Genomic DNA, 21,475 nt, shown 5'->3' with positions numbered 1-21,475 from the left:
AGACTGATATAAAAGTATTCAAACAGGTTTTAATGACCTAATTAGCAGTTAGGAGCTAGACAGATCCGGTGGCCACATGTAGACCCAAGGTTTGCTTGCTTAGGTGGCTGACATTAAATGTTTCTGTCTTCTTGCTTCTAAAGTTCAAAGTTTAGCTTTATGGGTCACTTTCTTAGTTGAGGAAGCAGTCCACCATTAACATTCCTTCCTGAATAAGTCAACGAAGTGTCTTTAGCTCAGTAATTTATCCTGAATTTGTTTGTTTCGCTGTTCCACTGGCACTGGAAGACTTTTCTTTGTGAGGTCCTGCACACACTTGTTTGCTGTCCAAATTTCGACAACGAAAAAGCACCGAAATACCTTTTCCCACAGCACCACATCTCTTCTGTTCATTGAACCGTGATCCAGGATTCAATTTTGTCAGTCTCATAAATTCATCTCCAGGGATATTTAGATCAAATCTACTTGGCAAGTTGTTTGCCTACTAGAGGAATTTTGTCTTTTTGGAATCGTTGCTATGAGAATGTCCTGTGTGCCCAGAGAAAGCTAGTCACGTGTGCTGACTATCCAGTTAATTTAGTGGGCTGGGATCCTGAAACGAGCTACACCCAATTGAGTGTGACAGCCTGGTCCTGTGTGGTCAGAGTTCCTGTGTGGGACAACATCCCAAAGTTTCCTTTTAGTGGACAACTTCCCTGAAAATCCCTTAGAGAAGACAAATTGCAATGACTATGATATCACAAAAAGAAATAATGTGCATCGAGTTAACTGGATTTGCCCCAACGTATTCAGTTTCTAAGATATCAACACAGATTGTTAAAACTCTCAAAGCAGCACAGAGTTTATCATGGTATACACCTAGAAGAAGGCCCCATAGAACTGTGGGAGATGAAGAGCTTTAATCTTTCATTTATTGTTACAAATTATAAATGTTTTTATTAAAAACACTTTTTGCTTGGTCACTTTCATGTGGTACGAGGATAAAACGTGACACAGAAGCATCACAAATTAAGCAAAACATATGAAATACTTACTGATTGTTAGAAATGGGGTCTTTGGTTGGCAGGCAGGTTGGCATGCAGATTGTCCCCTGTCGGAGCAAGGACCCTTACTCTAGTCAGGGTGAAGGTGAAACACACCTGGTTAACCCCTGCTCACCCCCTTGGTAGCTTGGCACGAGCAGAAAGGTTTAACCCAGAGACAATGTGTAAAATGTGTAAAGTATATGCACAAAAACACACAGTAATACAGTGACACACTACAAAAGAAGCACCACACAGGTTTAGAAAAACAGTGAATATTTATCTCAATACAACAAGACCAAATATGATAAATAGCCACCATACACAAGTAAAAATATCACTCAGCAACTAAAAACACAAAAATAGTGCCTAGAGGAGCAGATGCTGCAATCCAGTGTTAAAGTGGCTTAGTGACGGAGTTGTTTCCCATAGTTCTACGCCACTGGCGGCATTCACGGAGTCGCACGGACCCCCCAGGTACAATACCTTAGCAAAAGTGTGGAAGAACAGGCTGGTGCACAGAGCCGGGGAGCTATGCGTCACTGGAGAGTTATGCGTCGCTGGAGAGCTATGCATCGCTGGATCCAATGCGGTGTTGGTTCTGGTGCTGCGGGGCGAAGGAGCAGAGGTGTCATGAAGAGGCGTCAGATCCTTGCTGCAGAGCGTTGGAGGTGAGGCTGCGTCAGTTGCGAGGAGTCGGTCCGTTGGCACCTCTGGCAAAATCAAAGTCCGGTTAAGTCACAATGCCACGAGGCGATCTCACAGGGTCGCAATAACATCACAGGGTCAAAGGCGCTGCAACGGAGTCGGGTGTCATGAACGTAGGGTGTATGACACTCCAACTCACAAGTTTGTGCGGACGTCAGTGGATGCAGCAATGTCGGGCCTACGTTGACAGTGGGGTCATCGCCCCTTGGCGAGGTCTAGGGATACAGGTGTAGGCAGCATCACAGGTTTCATGCAGCGGCATCCTTTGTGAAGTCGCTCGTAGTGGTCCGGCGTCGTTTCACAGGATTTCACCAGAAATTCGCTTCCAGGGGCCCATGAACTGGAATGGCACCCTCTGGCAAGTTAGAGTACTCAGCATGCAGACCCAGAGACTGATTGGTGAAGTCTTTGCTGTCCCTGAGGCTTCAAAAACAGGAGGCAAGCTCAGTCCATGCCCTTGGAGATACCTCTCAAGCAGGAATGCACAACAAAGTCCAGTCTTTATCTCCTTTCACAGGCAGAAGCAGCAACTGCAGGATAGCCCAACAAAGCACAGTCACAGCCAGGGGCAGCACTTCTCCTCAGCTCTTTTATTGGCAGGGTTCCTTCTTGAATCCTTGATGTAATCCATCCTCAGGGGTTTTGGGTCCACTACTTATACCCCTTCCTTTCTTTGAAGTTGCCCAACTTAAAAAAAAAGTCTCTGTTGTTTACAGGATCCTGCCTTGCCCAGGCCTTGCTTCAGACGCACAGCAGAGGGTTGGAGACTGCATTGTGTGTGGGTAGGCAAAACCCTTTCAGGTGTAAGTGACCACTCTTCCCTCCATTCTAGCCCAGATGGCCCACCAGGATATGCAGGCTACACCCGAGCACCCTTTGAGTCACAGAAGTGGTTTAAGCAAGAAAATGCTCACTTCCTAAAAGTGGCATTTTCAAACTAACAATCCAAAAACCACCTCCACTAAAGATGTATTTTAAAATTGTGAGTTCAGAGACCCCAAATTCCAAATTTCTATCTGCTCTCAAACCGAAGCTGCACTTTAAGGATACTTAAAGCCTGCCTCTATGTTAACCTATGAGAGGGATAGGCCTTTCAACAGTGAAAAACGCATTTGGCAAAATTTCACTGTTAGGACAGGTAAAAACACACCAGCACATGTCCTACCTTTAACATACACTGCACCCTGCCCCTGGGGCTACCTAGGGCCTACCTTAGGGGTGCCTTACATGTATTAAATATGAAGGGTTTAGGCTTGGCAAGTGGGTACACTTGCCAAGTAGAATTAGCAGTTTTAAACTGCACACGCAGACACTGCAGTGGCAGGTCGGAGCCACGTTTACAGAGCTACTCAAGTGGGTGGCACAACCAGTGACGCAGGACCACAAGTAGCATTTGATTTACAATCCCTGGGCACCTCTAGTGCACTTTACTAGGGACTGACTAGTAAATCAAATACGCCAATCATGGAAAAGACAATTGCACATACACAATTTACAAATAGGGAGCACTTGCACTCTAGCACTGGTCAGCAGTGGTAAAGTGCCCAGCGTAACAAAAACAACAAAATAGAATCCAGCACGCAGCAATAACCTGGGAAGTAGAGGCAAACAGTTAGGGGAGGCCACGCCAAGGGTGCCAGGTCTAACACCGATCTTAAAAAACAGGCTATAAAAATTGGTGTGCAAAAAGCCTCACTATGAAAAAATAATGTGGAAAAAATACCATCCTTGCAGACCTGCCACATAATGTAAGGCAGCACAGAAAGAAAAAAACTCCCTTTCAAAATAGAGTGTCACAAAGTTTGTAGAGAACAATGCTTTAGTACTCCTTTTGCATTTTCCTTGCCTCACGGAGGAACAAAATGCCCTTATAATTGTTTCTGAATTTTTGCCTTGTAAAAGAAATCTATAATTTCATCTTGCTTGCCTATAACACTGTGAAGGATAACTCTCTTTATCAATCTCTTATCTATCATATCACATCCGGAATATATTAAAATAAAGTGCTCAAAAATTATTTGCTTCAAGAACATTTTTCAATTGCTGCTGATACTCTCCAAGTGTTTTGGTCTAGCCTTTCATCTCTAGTTATTGTTTATTGCTGCCATGAGCAAGACCATGTCTTATTTTTAAAACATTTATAAATAGCTAATTATTTTTCTTTTACTCCTGAAGCAAAATTGCAGCTTTTGAATCTCACATTTTGAAAGGAAATCTTTGTAAATGCTTCCAATATCTAAAACACATTCATGCATTGCAATTAACGGCAGAAATCCTAAACAAGAAAATGTTTAACTTGGGTGGGTAGTGACATTAAAGAAATTAACTTTCAGGTTGCACTAACCTTGTGGCAGGATCCAACTAAAGCAATGCTCTTTTTCGTACATTATCGGTCCAAGCAGTGACCACATACACTGGGACATGAAGGCCAGTGGTAGAATAGGGGAAAGTGAATGTGATAGGAGAGATAACAGAGACAAAGGACTTCACACTCTGCCACGTCACTTCTGCATCAAGAACGTCTGGTGAGTGAAGTGGATCTCTACAGAATAAGAGATATAAGTAACTTGTCATTAGAATACTAAACGATATGCCTTTGCAGTATCTGTATAACCACCTTTCTGTTCTTCAGAATGAAACTGGAAATTCCTGAAAATGTAACGGGTCAATATAAATATCACAGAAGTACGTGTGCGCTTCCTTTTGTATAGAATAACTACCCGAAGATTAGTTATTATACTCTGCTCTGTAGAATAAGCCTATAGCTTCTATTTGGTTTATGGATAACTGCAAAATAAGGATTACCATTAATATCCTGTTATTACCTAGAATACTTAACCAACGGGTTATTAGGGCAGATAACAGTAGCCCAGTCATGAGAGCTTACATAAATGTTCAAGCAATAGCTCAAACGTTCATTTTCTTTAAACATGACTTCAGGATGCTTCTCTGTAAACCTAAATGTACATAGAATAATTCATTAGTAAGCAATAGGTCATGGAAACTGAAATCTGAGATCTGTGACACAAGGTCCTGCCTATAGTAAAATCCTAGCTTATGTGCCTAGCAAAGGATGCCATGAATCACAAGGAACTTTATAGCTGAAGATACAAAATGAACATCTTCTCCAAAGACATACAAGAGTTAATGGTGTGTTGGAAATGGTAGTTCTGTTCCAGTAAACTGCTTATAGTGTGTCCTGCACGCACATACCTGTCGAAGCCAGAACTCTGTGATGACTGCCCACTATTCCCTCACTGAAACACAGTCAGCACATGTAGCTTCAAAGTACTCCTTCCCTGCACAAGAAACCCAGTAACTGACTAAGTAGTAAGCAGTAACTCCAGCCTCCTGTCTGACAGTTCCGTCAAAGTATTGTTGCCATAGGAAGAATAGCCACAACCATATCATACTTGCTTATTTTTGACACATACTTCTGACTAAATGGGAAGAGAGTATATTTTTGCAGTATGATCCTCAAATATTAAATGATTTTAACTTTCCATTTGCTTTGACAGAAGTGTGTTTATACATCTAGTACATGATCCATATGGTTGTACTTCTTATGTGTTAAGGGGCCTATTTATGAAAAAGTCACACAGTGCATTGCAGCAAGTCATCTTGCTGTGTTGCGCTGTGTGACAGTGAAATGGCAGGAATGCAACATATTTAATGCAATATGCCACATTCTTGCCTTTTCCTCTGCGCTGCACCCTTTTGGCAGCCTAGCACTAATGCAGTCACCCTTGGACCAGGGTGCACGGGGCCTGCATTGCATGCATGCATGAGGCTTTTGGAAGTGAGGTAAGGATACTCGGGGTAATGCTTGGGTGACCTTTCAGGCTATCATCCTGTCCTTTTGGGTGAAGAGCTCATAAGCAAGCAGTTCATAAACTAACAACTATTTTGTTCATCATGGCTTCAATGAGTAACCGTGTTACAAGAGTACTTTATCATATTTCTGATTCAAGTTAGGATCACAATAACAACACTGGTGTTAATTCAAATCTTGATTTTTTATTCCTTCTCATATAAAAATCCACGTAAACAGATTAGCTAACCCAGCGTGTTTCATTCCTTAAAGGAACTTCTTCGGGGCACATATAATCAACAGTAATGCATGTAGAATGGAGAGTTTCATCCATAGGTCAAGGGAGTTTAAAGGCATGGTTGCCAGATACAAGTAGTAGCACGTATGTAGGTTGGAGTTTCGCAATGTATTGAATTCATACCATAGCTATCTTTGTATATTAGTGTGAATGTTTGAAGAAACAAGGTTTTTTTTTTTTAGTCCCAGTTTAAAAAGAGAATCTTATCCATATATATTGTTTTCTTTTCAGGGGAATGATCGACAGTCTAAATCTACTGAAGGATACAGTGACTCTGCAGATGCCTTACTATCTCCTCAGCCTGTAAAGAGAAAAGGGGGGAAACAGAGGGCAGCCAGTCAAGAGGAAACGCTGTTTCCCAGTAAACCTATCAAAGTAACACACAGCATCAGAGTGGAGAACTCAGACCCCGCGTTTGTTTATCCAGAGAACGGTAAGTGGTTGGCTGAAACATCATTTAATTCATCGTAGATGATGATAAACATAAAGGTTGGCAAAGAAATCAAGATAACATACATCTTAAAATGTTTACTAATATGTTGAATTTATCTTCGGTACACAAGTGAAACACACTGTTTAATTTGTGTGACTGTTTCAGGTCATCATTGGTTTCCTACAAACAAATGTATTACTAGGTTGGTATATTTCAGCGGATTGGGCACTTTCAACCAAAACTCAATGGGCCTGATTTAGAGTTTGGCGGACAGGTTACTCCATCACAAACGTGACGGATATCCCGTCCGCTGTATTACAAGCTCATTATAGCCTATGGAGATCGTAATACGGCGGACCGGAATATCTATCACGTTTGTGACGGAGTAACCCATACGCCATACTCTGAATCAAGCCCTATATATGGTTTCAAATCATGAATGTATAGATATAAATATATGTAAGTATGTACTGCTGTTTCTATAGCACAAAACTATCTGGCTGGCAGCAGAGCGCTCTTCCGACAGCAAACCCCAGTAGGGATGCACAGGGGTAGGGGACAGAGGAAGGAGGTGGAACTAGTGGAAGCTATAATATTTTTGCCATCAGTTTGTTTTTTGTGCAGCTATTACACATCCCAGTGGTACTCAATGCATCAACGTCGAAGGGTTGACTTGACTCCATAACCTATTGATTACACAGAAGTCTCAGCAGCGAGCAGTTATCGCAGAGAGTAATCTTACCACCTAAAAAGGCTTTACTCTAACAAAACAATGTTAACATGCAAAAGAGAGGCAAACATGTAGCAATTAATGTAAGACAAACAGAAAAGTCTTATAACGGCAGGCAGCACTGTTGTGTTTTGTTGTGGAGCTAAAATGGTGCAGGTGTTAGCATTTGGAGAATAGTGGATACAAGTTTGTTGCAGGGGCTACATCTATACAGAGCAAGAACTGGCAATTCCAAAGGGTCTTAGCTTTTTGCCCAGTGTTTTTGTGCCCATGGTGTGATGTATGGTGACTTATCAGGCAGATATCATCACTCATGTTCACACCTAATGGGTGATGCTGGCACCTTTTTTTATCTGTTTACAGATTTAAGAAACTAATTATGGTTTATTAACATGAAATCACTTTATACAATGGGGAGTGACATAGCAGCAAACTGCAGGTACTTGCCCTCCAAAAAATAAAAAGATAAAACATTTTATGAAAAGGACTGCAAAGGATGCAGAAGCAGCAGAGGAGCTGGTGAGGAGTAGGGGTGGGCATAAATTGTATAATTCTTTCTAGTGTAATTACCCATAATTACAGCAAAATTACTCGCAATTATGCGCAATTGTCTGAAAAGTGTAATCCAGCATTAAGCACTATTTTCTTAGTGCAAATCCCACCTTGAGTACAAAATAGGCCGGAACATGCATTTTGTGCTAAGAAAATATCACTAAATGCTACAGGACATGAATAACAGTAGCCCGCAACTCCTCGCTCTCTCTTGGGGGCTAATTTACAAGCCCCTTGTGCTGACGTATCATGTTTTTTATGCTACAGTGGCGCAAACAGTCCCCAACACAGTGCCTCATTTACAAACCATTGCATCGGTTTCTAAAGCCTTGTGCCACATTAAACCTGCACTAGGTATAATGTATGCAAAAAGGGCCGCAGAAATGGGGCAGTGAAATATACAAGGTCAGAACATTTGTTGCAGCTGTGGACACTCTGCGCCATGGCGCACTGTACTTAAATACAGCACCCCTATGGCGTTGTTGGGGGGCGCAGGGTGGCGCAAGAAAAGTGGTGCATTTATCACAAAGCAACAGTTTCTTGTAAATGAGGCACGTAGTTTGTTGTTCCTGTGTTATTGTGGTAGGAGTTTTGCCCCAAATTACTCTCAATTACTCAAGATGGAGTAATCAAATAATTTTGGCAATTTCAGCATCACAAGAGTAATACGTAATTAGTGAAATTACTCCAATTACTCTGGCTCAATTACAATTTTTCCCAGGCCTTGTGAGGAGAAGGTTGGAGTGGGCAGAGGGAGCATTGGATGTGTGCAAAAACACTTTTCAGAATGTGAAGCGGCCCAGCACAATCAAGCAGCTGCCTGGCTTTTTATAACACATGAAAGTTATAACATTTTATTTAATGGACCATGAGAAGTAGAGGAGCAATGGGAAGAGAGGCTTGGGGTAGGTAAAGGGAAAGCAATTGGGATGGTATTTCAGGTTTAAAGGGATACATCAGAGAGCAAAAAAACACAATATTTGTCAAGCAGTGCTTAATTAAAAAGAAAAAAAATAGTTCCTTAAATGTGAGCAGTGGCAGGAGACAAGTCAGCCAAATAAAAGGATGTTAAAGAGCCAGTGCTCAAAGCGATTGACGAACCAAGATCTCATAACACAATGATCACGTAACCCCCCAACTCTTATTAAACTGGAATGCTCCCAATTGAAGCAAGATGCCTTTTCAAGACAGCTTGCATTACACTCAAAGCCCTCCAAAGGGGTAACTTAAGATACTTGTTGTTAGACTTTTCATCCTTGGCGTGGTCTTCCCTAACTTTTTGCCTCTGTTTCCCAGGTTGTTGATGTGTGCTGGACTCTGATTTTGCTGTTTTTGTTACTCTGGGCACTTTACCACTGCTAACAAGTGCTAAAGTGCAAGTGCTCCTTTACAAAATGTGCATGTAATTGGTTTATCCATGATTGGCATATTTGATTTATTAGTAAGTTCCTAGTACAGTGCACTAGAGATGCCCAGGGCCTGTAAATCAAATGCTACTAGTAGGCCTGCAGCACTGGTTGAGCCACCCACATAACTTGCTCTGTAATCATGTCTCAGACCTGCCACTGCAGTGTCTGTGTGTGCAATTTTAACTGTAAATTCGACTTGGCAAGTGTACCCACTTGCCAGGCCTAAACCTTCCCTTTCCTTACATGTAAGGCACCCCTAAAGTAGGCCTTAGGTAGCCCCAATGGCAGGGTGTAGTGTATGGTTAAGGTAGGACATATAGGGCCAGATGTAGCAAAATGCAAAATTGCGACTTGCAATTTGCGAGTCCATCCGACTCGCAAATTGCAAGTCGCAATTTGCTATGCAGTACGGTGTCTCAGACACCGACTGCGACTCGCAATGGGGTCGCAATGACCCACCTCATCAATATTCATGAGGTGGGTCGCAAATTGTGGCCCCATTGCGAGTATAGGCACTCGCAAACATGGAGGCCTGCTGTAGTCAGCAGACCTCCGTGTTCGTGACTGCTTTAAATAAAGCAGTTTTTTTTTTTTTTAAGTGTAGCCCGTTTTCCTTAAAGGAAAACGAGCTGCACTTAAAAAAAAAAAACGAAACCTTTAGTTTCGGTATTTTTTCAGGGCAGGGAGTGGTCCCTTGGACCACTCCCTGCCCTGAAAAGATATTTTTGGGTCCATTCACAAAGTGGAAGGGGTCCCCTGGGGACCCCTTCCAATTTGCGAGTGGGTTACCATCCACTTGAAGTGGATGGTAACTGCGAGTCCATTTGCGACCGCGTACGCGGTCGCAAATGGAATTGCATCCCACTGCGAGTCGCAAATAGGAAGGGAACACCCCTTCCTATTTGCGAGTCGGAAATGCATTTTGCGAGTCGGAGCCGACTCGCAAAATGCATTTCTGAATAGCAAAGTGGCTTTTGCGCCTCGCAAAGGCGATTTTCGCCGTTTGCGAGGCGCAAACACTTTGCTACATCTGGCCCATAGTAATGTGTTTTATATGCCCTAACAGTGAAATATTGCTAAATTCGTTTTTCACTGTTGCAAGGCCTGTCCCTCCCATAGGTTAACATGGGGGCTACCTTTAAATCTGATTAACGTGTAAATTCCTTTTGGGAGTGGATGGACATGTGGAGTTTGGGGTCTCTGAGCTTGCAATTTAAAAATACATCTATTAGTAAAGTTGATTTTAAGATTCTGTGTTTGAAAACGCCACTTTTAGAAAGTGAGCATTTTCTTGCTTAAACCATTTCTGTGACACTGCCTGTTTGTTGATTCCCTGTCTGGGTCAGTTGGGCTGAGTGCACCTCACACTAGGCAGTGACACAAAGGGAGTTGGGGTGTAGTCTACATTTCCTGATGAGCCATCTGTGCTAGGAGGGAGGGGAGGAGTGGTCACTCACACCTGAAAGGGCTGTCCCTGCCGTCACACAATGCAGTCTCCAACCCCCTGGTGAGTGTCTGGGGCCTGTCCTGGGCAAGGCAGGATTTCACAATCAAGAGAGACTTTGCTTTGAAGTAGGCCTACTTTAAAGGAGAAAATGGGTATAAGAAGGGTACCCAAAACCACAGACTTTAGAACACTTCTGGAAAACAAGAGGAACCTCTGCCTGGTGAAGAGCTGAAGAGCTGAGGAGAAGTGCTGCCCTGCCTGTGACTGTGCTTTGTGGCGCTATCCTGCAGTTGCTGCTTCTGCCAGAGTAAGAGGGCAAAGACTGGACTTTGTGGCCCTTCCATCTTGTGAAGATCTCAAAGGGCTTGATTTAGAGCTTGCCTCCTGTTGTTTGAAGTCTCAGGGACATCAAGGACTTCGCTCAGCTAGCACCTGCAGTCTCTGGAGAGACTCCTACTCTGCCCTGTGGTGCCCATCCAGTTCCTGGGACCCTGAGAGGAGAATCTGAAAGTCTAAGAGGAAAAAATACACACACAGTGTGGGGAAAAGATCGACACAACTCCGATCTGCTGCTGAAGAATCGACACTCTACCGGCTTCGCAGCAGAAAATCAAAAGCTTGCCTGTAACTTCACCGAAGAATCAATGCACAGAGCTGAAGAAACGACACGCAGCATCGCTGATGGAGGCTGGGAGAATCGCAACCCGCGCTGTGTGGTTTTTGGATCATCGTGCAGCTGGATTTCTGACGCAAATACCGCTGGGCGTGTAAAAACAACGCAAGGCCTGCCCGGGCCCGAGAGTGCTGACCAGATCGACGCATCGCTGTCCTGCGGAGAGAAGAAACAACGCACCCCGACCCGACGAAAGGAGAAACAACCCAAGGTCTCCCTGGTGAGTGAAATCTACGCACCGCAAGCCCTTTTTGACACACACTCGCCTGTGCTGGGTTATTTTTGACGGACCCAAGGTACATTTTCACGCTAACAGTGTTAGTGTGTGTTTAAAACTACATGAGGACTCTTTTTACTTTTAACTTGATAACTTGACTTGTGTATTGTGGATTTTTGTCGTTTTGGTCTTGTTTTGTTTAGATAAATATTCTCTATTTTTCTAAACCTGTGTTGTGTCATTTTGTAGTGTTTTCATTAAGTTACTGTGTGTGTTGGTACAAATACTTTACACCTAGCACTCTGAAGTTAAGCCTACTGCTCGTGCCAAGCTACCAAGGGGGCAAGCAGGGGTTAGCTGAGGGTGATTCGCTTTTACCCTGACTAGAGTGAGGGTCCTTGCTTGGACAGGGGGTAACCTGACTGCCAACCAAAGACCCCATTTCTAACACTTTGTCATAAACTATCACGATTTAAAATGAAACACATCTCATGGAGCTCAAGTACACTGCTTCTGTAGCTGCCCAAACCCAAGAAGGAAAGCTCCCACGCTTGATTCTTCTCAGGGACGCACCCAATATCTGGAACTCCTTGCCTCATGAGATATGCTCTAATCTGCCCTTGAAGAGCTTCAAGAAAAATATAAAAGCACTTCTTCTAGATTGATATTTAGATCCTTCCAGAAACTGATTCACCTCCCAAATGCACATTATCTCCTATAGCATCTGCCTGCTGAATGCACATACCTCTGTAGTCCAAACTAGCATAATATGTTAACACCAACACTGGTGGTAAAATGCACTTGTGATCACTGTAAAGATGACATCTGAATATGTTATCGCTTATATCAACCTGCTTATGGAAACATGTATATATACTATTTGGCCTGCTGAAGGAACATAATTCAGTTGCTGCTCATGATATGTAAGCACCAACTCTGGTAGGAAAATGTGTTTTTGTGTATTGTAAAGACCTGATATTTACAATTTGGTGTTTATTGTAAAGCTATATACATATATGTGGTTTTGTGTGTATATATATATATATATATATATATATATATATATATATATATATATATAAATATACATATATACACATATAAGTATATGTATATATATATATTTACTAAACAAAACAAAGGTTAGAGGTAGGTAATAGTTAGGTTTAGATTTTACACTCACAAAACCATAGAAATTCAACAGTTATAGTTATACTTGTCATAAGAAACTATAACTCTTGTCCTAAGGTAACTATAACTCACACCCTCACCATGCACAGCTTTCTCATCACTAATTGTGTTGCGAAATATTATGTTTAAGATGTCATTACTGATGTAATATGTGGAGTACGTAGCAGTGCATGGAAAGCACCTCATCTCCTGGGGCCACCCAATTGTTAAAAGGGGAGGGAGTATGCGGCCCCACTCCCCGAGCCAATTTCAGTGGGGTACCATATCCCTTGGGCCCGGCTAACAATTAAAAGTGGGAGGGTGGGCGTGCTCCCTTCCTCCCTGGGCTGATTGTGGCCCAGTGGACCCCATCCCCTGGGACATGGCCACTTCATCTTGGGTGCCCTGGACCCACCCAGGGCATCCATGCCCCTTTCCCTGCTGGCTTCCCATTTTCAGAGGGGGCTGGCATTTCTCCCACATGCAGGGAGCAGCAAAAAATGCTGCTGCTCCCTGTGTGCGGGAGCAATTCTTTCATCTGTTTTCCTGCCAGGTTGATAGCAGGAAGGAAAAAGGCTGAAAAGTCTGCACCCAGTGGGTGGGAGCAGTTTTGCTGCTCTTGCCTGCTGGGAGTGGACTTACTGTTTGCTCTCACTTGGTGGTAACTGTTAAATCTCCCACCAAATGACTGCAAACAACTATGTCCTGAGGGTGGACACCTCAAGATATAGGGAGCTGGCACTGGTGGGTTTGTGGTTCCCAGGGCAATTAATGTCTCGAGGAGGGTGGGGTTTCACAGCCCTCCTCCTTTATATATGCAGGGCCTGCTCGGGGGGGGGGTTGGTACCCAGGGCCGAAGCCCCCTCCACTCTAAACAAAAGCCTTGCCCCAGGGAGGTGGCTGTCCCCAGAGCTGTAAATGGCTTTCTGAGGGGGGCTGCACCGCCCCTTTCACATTTATTACTGGCCGGCCCCAGGGAGGTGGGGACTGCTTGCATCCCCCTCTCCATTATAATTGCCAGTTTATGCCCCTGGGACCTGGTCCACCCGGGGGCTGAGATTGAAACTGGTGCAGGAGACAGTGCTTATTTTTTAAATTATTTTCCCAGAGATTCGCAGATCCTCCATGATTTTTGAGGAAAAGTTGTAAATGCTTTTTGGCAGCCAATCAGTTTTCAGCACGAGATCTGTTGAATCATGAAGGAGCCACATTCTTATATGTACAATTCAGTTTTTTCTTTAATTACTCAAAAACTACTGAATGGATTAAAACCAAATCACAAAAAGGGCTCTTTCTGGACCAAGAGATAGCTTTTTGCTAAATTGGTGTAATTCCTTCCAGTGTTTCAGGCTGTAGTCTTGTCTAAAATGACTATGGGAAATTGCATAGCGAAAACGTGGTTTGGCCCCCACCTCTTTTCCTCAGTCTCCACTTGAAGAATCACCCCGAAACTTTCAACACAGCAGCTGAACTCAGGTGGGTACTACTTTTTAAAATTTCATGAATATTCGTTAAATGACGCCAAAGTTATTGGCAAAACAAAAAATGCTTTTCCTATGGAAAACTGTAGGTTTTATGTATATGTATAGATAGATAGATGGATAGATAGATAGATAGATAGATAGATAGATAGATAGATAGATAGATAGATAGATAGATAGATAGATAGATAGATAGATAGATAGATAGAAAGATAGGCCTGCTAAAGGTACATAATGTGGTTATCAACTTCTCATGATATGTAAACAACAATTCTGGTGGTAACATACTTCTGCCTTTATTGTAAAGCACTCTGCTACCTTTGGGTCAAGTTTCCGCTATAGAAAGCTCTCAAAACAAACAAATGCCTAAATTAAATAGGAGATCAAATGACAGGAACAGTAAAGGCTTCCAATAGACCATTGAAGGTTTGTTATATGGTCCATCAGAGAAGCTTTGAAAACATGCAAGACATAAAAAAAAAAAAAAAGAACAGGCAATTGATGCAATAAGGAAGCCAGGTGAGGTTGATGAAGGTACTGAAATCACATGTCAAGAGCACTCAAAACTGGAAGGAGCATGTATACGAACATTTGACTACAGTTTTAGAAGTCTGGGATCCCATAAAGTGGGTATGGTATATGGTCAGTGCCAATGACAGTCAGTTTATGTTATTATTTTTGCAAACCCTGTCCCAAAGAAATTAGTAAAAATGGAATATTTGATAGTAAAGATGTTTTGTTTTACCTATGTAGCCCTGAACATGTCGTCACATTTTAAGAAAGGTGGAGTGAGGAGGGTGCATAAAAGCAGTGCTTTAAGTCACCTGAAAAAGGAATGGATCCCAGAAGAGGTTGTGACCTGAGAAAAGTAGCTAAGAATCTAAGGGCATGACTTTATACATGTTGCTTAGAATGACATTGGCCTCTTCTCCCTTCAGCAGTCCTTTTCCTCATCCTTCTGTACCTTTCTTCTTCTCCTACTCATCATCAGCCTCCCATTCCTCCTCGCCCTATTTCTCCTTCTGGTTATGTCCGGTTCTGTTTGCAAGGCTTCTCAAAAAGTTGTATTAGTTAATGAACAAGCATTATATATGGAGAAAAATGATGAAAGTGTTGAGAGTTCAAGCAGAGAAGTGTTGTGCATTAAAATGGTGAATTCTGCAGACTCAATTAAAGGTGGGGATTGTGTATTTTCTGTGAGCAAAGGTAATGTAGAAGTGGAAGAGATGGTAAAATCAGGCTCTTCTGCCACCATTTTAACCAATGACTTATGTTTCAAGGAATGGAAACATGTAGAGCTTTTTATACTGGACATTAGCACAGTGGCATTTGGGTAATCCAACAAAGACATGCTGAGATATTTTCAAGATACAGTCACTTATAAAGACAGAGTAATCCACACCAAAGTGTATGTTGTGAAGAAGGATTACAGTATTTTAGGATGGAGGGAACATGGTGATTTTAGAATGGTGTTGAGATCAGGTATAGCATGTCCTATACAACTGGTTGATGTATGTTGTCCTCAGGAGGCTGGTTTAGGACAGTTGTTGAACAAACATAAGCCCTTATTTGAGGACAGACTGGGGATGTGCACCAAATTATTCTAACTCAAAGTACAGAACATGCTGTTAAGCTTCAGGAAGGAATTGAGGGGACACTTAAAAGTTATTTGTAATGAAACATTTATAGAGCCTGTGGATTCCTCACAATGGATGCTGCATTAAAGAAAAAACGATTGCTTTATTTAAATGCAATCAAAGACATGGTGGTCTACTGACCCCAGCAGGCCATCTTCCCTGCGATTGCAGTGAATCCTAGTAGGTACAAATAGTGACCTACCTCATTAATATTCATGAGTAAGGCGTGATTGCGACCCACTATGAATCACTAATGGGCTAGATATCTCTTTTGTACATTGGTGATAGAGATTACCAAATAATGGTTCACAAAAAATTGTTATTACCAATTTTTGTATTTCTAACCCCTAGATGTATGACCACTTTTAATACCCATTTTGGTGCCTTTACGTTTCTTTGGATGCAATTTTGCTTGGCCTTGGCTTCATTTGTTTTTCAGAAACTGATGTTTAATTTGTTTTGGAAATTGGGTATTGTCTGGCCTATCAAGACAACATTCTTGTTTTTACTGACAATGTGCATAATCACGTGGTTGATTTGGTAAAAGTGTTGAATGTTTTCAAAGACAAGGGTATTACTGTTAAAAAAGAGAAATGTCACTTTTAAGAAAGAGATTATCACATTTCCTCTGAGGCCATCAGATTTAAGGCTGACTTGGTTGAAGCCACAAAGAAGAGTGCTCCTCCCGAAGATTAAAATGTTTTATGCTCTTTCCGTGGTTTGTGTGAGTACTATTCCCATTTTGTAGACACGTTTTCCTTTCAGATGGCACCCCTAAGGGCACTGGTGAGAAGTGGACTTAAGTAGAAATGGGAAGAAGAAGCGAATGGTACTTTTGAAAACCTAAAAAAAACAATTATGGATGCCCCAGGTCTTCATGTCTTTAGGGGCGATGTTGACTGTATAATCACTGTCGATACCAGTGTTGTGGATTTAGGGGCCATCCTCAGTCAAACTGCTGAGGGTAAAGAGTACATCACCATGTTTGCTTCCAGATCCCTATCAAAGTTGGAATGAAACTATAGCACAGTAGAGAGAGAAGCTCTGGCCCGCGTTGGGGTAACCAATCATTTCTCTACTTATTTGTGAGGAAGGATTTTTTATTTCCTGACAAATCATAAGGCTTTGTTTACTTGTTGACAGAAAAGATTTTAATAAAGTAAGCCTATGGTTAGTCAAACTATTGTCGAGAATGTATAAATACAATTTATGAGTGAGGCATGTTCCAGGAGGAAAGAATTTGATGGCGGACATTCTCTCAAGATGTCCAGTGAATGATGTGCCTGTTGATTGTGATGGGGGTGACATGGAATGTGTTGGTCGGATTGATGGAGTGTTGAAGTTTATTTCTGGTGGGTGGCTAAAGACAATGACCTGGAAAAATAGATGAAGGTGAAAGAATAATTAACTATAGAATGCAACATTTTGAGAGGGAACTGTTTGTTTACTCCCATGGAGTTGAGGTCACGGCTGGTGACGTTTGCACATGTGGGACATCATTCTTATTATTGGTGACCGGGAATTGACTCGGAGGTTGATACTGTGTTGTGAGTTTTGTGCTGCTAAATCTCTTAACATGCATAATATGCCTCTGTTCCCTGTTGAGGTCCCAAAGAAGCCTTGGGAAAAGTTGGGTATGGATTTCATTGGGCCTATGTATATTTTACAGGAAAACATTAGAATGCCACTGAAAAAGGGTGGAATGTGAGTTAATGAATGAAACCAACACTGGTCTTGTTATTGAACATTTGAGAATGTTATTTTGGAGTGAGGGCATATCTAAATGTTTAGTAATGGAAAATGGAGTTGAAATCAAGTCTCAGGCCATGTAGTCCTTCTTAGATTCGTATGTGTCAAGCATTTGTCAGTGCTTTGTATAGCCCACACGATAAAGGCACAATGGTAAGAGTGAACCAGATGGGGAAAGACTCTATTCAGTTAGTTATGTTGTCAGATTCAAATGCTGCTGAGATGGCATTTAAAGCATTCTAGGGTTATCATATTGCTCCTCGTTCCACTACAGGAGTTGTTTATTTTTTGAAAGGTAGAGACTCACCTAATGAAATGTCTCTATCCTGGTATTGGACAGAAGGCATGCAGATGACATTATTCTCCGTTTGCAGGAAGTGTGTGCTAGAGGGTAGACAACTCTAAGCTATTAGCAAAAGTAGATATGATGATCTCAAGAATGTGAAGGAAGTGGACTTTCATGTGGGTGGTCTGGTGAAAATTAAAAGACCTCTACATACAAGCAAGAGGACGTGGGCATTTTATCCCAACACAAGTATGGTCAAAGTGTCCAAACATGCAGGTTTGGTCAAGAATGGCAAGTGGTGGAGCAAGAGAAGTGCAGCCTTAGTTATGGATGAGTCATTTAGCAAAATGTTAAGGGGGAACACTCTTGCATAGGTACAAATGAATGGTGACTGGATGTTGACGTGGATGCTAGTGACTTGAGGAATGATGAAAATAATTATTCTATGACTGTTGCATTTCCCCCCACTATGTCTTCTGAAGAGATGACAGTGGCAAGTAGGGATGGTATGTCTTTTTCTGAAATTTCGGGAAGGCTTCCAGTGACATCATCAAGGCCTAGTACTACTTCAGGGTTGACAAGACCTAGCAGACATTCCTGTGCCCCCAATCACTCAAGTGTTTATATTTTGTCTCGATCAGGTGTACTTACTAGTCTAAGTCATGGATCTAGTTTATATTTGTACCTAAATGCTCAGGTACATTTATTTTCATTTTTCTTTATTTTTGTTTTTATCCATGCAATCTTTTATGCATTGTTTTTAGTTATTCTCTTTCGTTTTCCACAGCTAGTCAACTGCAGATGTGCTTTGTTTCTATGCATTGTGTTCATTGTCAAGGGGGAGGTATGTTAAATGCTGAAGCTTTCATCTGTTTTAATTGTAATGTTGTTTGTCTTCTTCTCATGGCATGTCTTGGTGAGGGTTCCAGGTTCTAGGCTATACTGGCTGGACCTGGAGTAGTCCAATCACGGCTCATGGGGATTCCTGGGGACGGGGCGGGGCAGCACGTGCGTGGGGGGGAGAATTAATAACATTTAATAAAATACAAACTTTTTAAAACTTACCTCTGCTCCCACACTGCTCCTCTGCTCCTCTGAAGCATGCAGACATATGCTCCCAGCCTGCCCTGTGACCAATCCTGATGCTGCTCAAAGCAGCATCAGGATTGGCTAGGAGCGCCAGGAAGACTGGGAGCCTGTGCAGGCTCTCTCCAGCCCAGCAACTGTGGTGATTGGCTGGAGAGAGCCCTGTGCGCACGTGTGTTTGGCCAGCCCGAAACAGCTGGCCAAACACACATGCGCTCTGAGGGGAGTGTACAGTGCACTCCCCTCTGCTTGTCACCCCCAATGCCCCGCCCCTTTCACAAGGAAGGGATAATAAACTCTGTTTATTTGCAGCGGTTGCTGCTGGCGGGATGGGGAGTGGGGGTGACGCTCCTCCACCCTTATGGAGTAGCCGCCCCTGGAGTAGTCTCCAATGGATGTTGTGTGCTGTTCTCTTATTCCACTTGTTGATAAATGTGGAAGAATTCAACAGGGTTATTTTGGCCTTTGCAAAATCATTGACACTTTTGGAGGGTTCTATTGTATGCCTAATGATAACTTTGTGTAGCTTTGAGTCACACCGCATGATAACAATATACTAAGGGAAAATCAGACATAATGTTAACACATGATTGTTCCACCTCCACAAGAGTTTTGTTTCCAATTAGGACCAGCTGTGTTGCAGTGGTGTGGTGTGTGGTGCAGGAGAAGATGCAAGGAATTTCTAGTTAGATGCCACTCCAGCTTATACGACATAGCAGTGAATAGGTTGCAATAGGAGCCACGATACAAGATTGGACTGTAAAAAATGTCAACACAAACTTTTTGTAACCCTCAAGGATTTGCGTGGCCTAATGATGAAACATCTGAGAAATAAGCGGCAATGGCCATTCCCCTTTGCCTCCGTTTCCTGACGTTTTCAAAATACGAAGGGCCATATTTATACTTTTTGACGCACAACTGCGCCAACGCAGTTGTGCGTCAAAAATTTTAACGCCGGCTAACGCCATTCCAAAGCACCATGCAGGCACCTTATTTATGGAATGACGTTAGCCGGCGCAGCTGACTGGTGTGCATCAAAAAAAATGACCCACACCAGGCAGCGCCGGCGTAGGGGAAAATGGAGCTTGGGCGTCAAAAAATGGGGCAAGTCAGGGCTGAGGCAAAATATTGGCCTCAACCCGATTTGCGCCATTTTTTTTTACTCCCAACCCCCATTGAAATGACTCCTGTCTTAGCACAAACAGGAGTCATGCCCCCTTGCCCAATGGCCATGCCCAGGGGACTTATGTCCCCTGGGCATGGTCATTGGGCATAGTGGCATGTAGGGGGGCACAAATCAGGCCCCCCTATGCCACCAAAAAAAAAAAAAAAATACTTACCTGAACTTACCTTAAGTTCCCTGGGATGGGTCCCTCCATCCTTGGGCGTCCTCCTGGGGTGGGCAAGGGTGGCAGGGGGTGTCCCTGGGGGCATGGGAGGGCACCTCTGGGCTCCTTCCGAGCCCACAGGTCCCTTAACGCCTGCCCTGACCAGGCGTTAAAAAATGACACAAAAGCGGCTGGATGTCATTGTTTTTTACCCGCCCACTCCCGTGCGCCATTTTTGCACGGGAGTTTAAATAAGGCGCACATGCCTTGGAGTCATTTTTTAGATGGGAACGCCTACCTTGCATATCATTAACGCAAGGTAGGTGTCCACGCTAAAAAATGACGCAAACTCCAAGATCTTTGGCGCTAGACGGGTCTAATGCCAAAGTATAAATATGGAGTTAGCTTTGCGTCGGATTTGCGTAAAAAAAAACGACGCAATTCCGGCGCAAACAGAGTATAAATATGCCCCGAAATGTTTCTCTGCTATATTAGTTAGTTGTTCTAAAAATGCACCGTTTGATTAGGACGTTGCATCGTTATATCTTCAAGGCCAGGTGGATGTTATGGGAATATTTATATCCCTTACATGAGCCTACTGGTAAGCATTCATTTATAATTCCATTGTCTACCACTTCATCCCAACGGTTTTGTTGTCAAATTATTGAGGTCAGCAGCAGTGACCTGCACATTCACCAATGACTACCAACATTTTAAGGTAGGCAGTCATAGAGTTGAGCTCAAACTACTAGGCATCCTGCTGAAGAACAGATCTGCTGGTACACAATGAAAGAGCCAAACTGGAAACTGTTACATGAATTTGAGCAGGCGGAGGAAGGCTCAGAGATGGTTTCAAGAGGCAAATCTGCATCACCACTTAAGGACTCCTGAACAGTGCTTTGTATTATGCACTGTAGGGGGTTGTGCGGCTCATCTCGCATGAGGGACAGCTCATTTATCCCCTAATAAGTAAGTGGTTATCCTTAGGCACAATCTTAGGCACAGTCTCAAATAGTAAATCACCACAGTGCACTGGCAGACAGGATCACCCAGACGTTAGCGGGAGGCTGCATGATATTATTTTCTCTGAGATCCCTGGTCCCATTTGCCCATGGAATGTGGTAGGGGAAATGGCAATGAGGCTCATGTCATGTTTTTTTTAATTTCTGAAAATAATTGTAGAAAACGTTAATCCATTTGTGTATAGGTTTAAGCATAGTTTAAAAGCTTTGAAATCACATGTCACCGCATCTGGAGGGGCGGGCAGCCAAGGCAGCAACATATCAAATTGTATTGGCTTGCTCATCAGTTAGCACCTATGCTTTCATGCTACCTTTCTCCAGAAACACTGGTTTGGGCACACATAGAGAGTAACATATGCCAAAGCTGGGACCATGGAGCAATCAGTACTTAGGGACAGTATTTAATTATCGTTTAA

General features: G+C 42.8%; 1 protein-coding gene across 2 annotated transcripts in view; it reads left to right on the top strand.

Annotated features, from left to right (window-relative positions):
- Positions 1 to 21,475, top strand: part of DCDC2 (doublecortin domain containing 2) — a 461,910-nt gene that overhangs the window by 229,724 nt on the left and 210,711 nt on the right. For both annotated transcript variants that reach the window (XM_069218772.1, XM_069218774.1), the window contains one exon: positions 6,071 to 6,272. In XM_069218772.1, the coding sequence (XP_069074873.1) occupies positions 6,071 to 6,272 (202 nt within the window). The remainder of the gene's footprint in view (positions 1 to 6,070; positions 6,273 to 21,475) is intronic.

Source organism: Pleurodeles waltl, chromosome 2_1 (genome assembly GCF_031143425.1).
Source record: "Pleurodeles waltl isolate 20211129_DDA chromosome 2_1, aPleWal1.hap1.20221129, whole genome shotgun sequence".
NCBI lineage: Eukaryota > Metazoa > Chordata > Amphibia > Caudata > Salamandridae > Pleurodeles > Pleurodeles waltl.
This window is presented reverse-complemented; position numbering and strand designations above follow the sequence as displayed.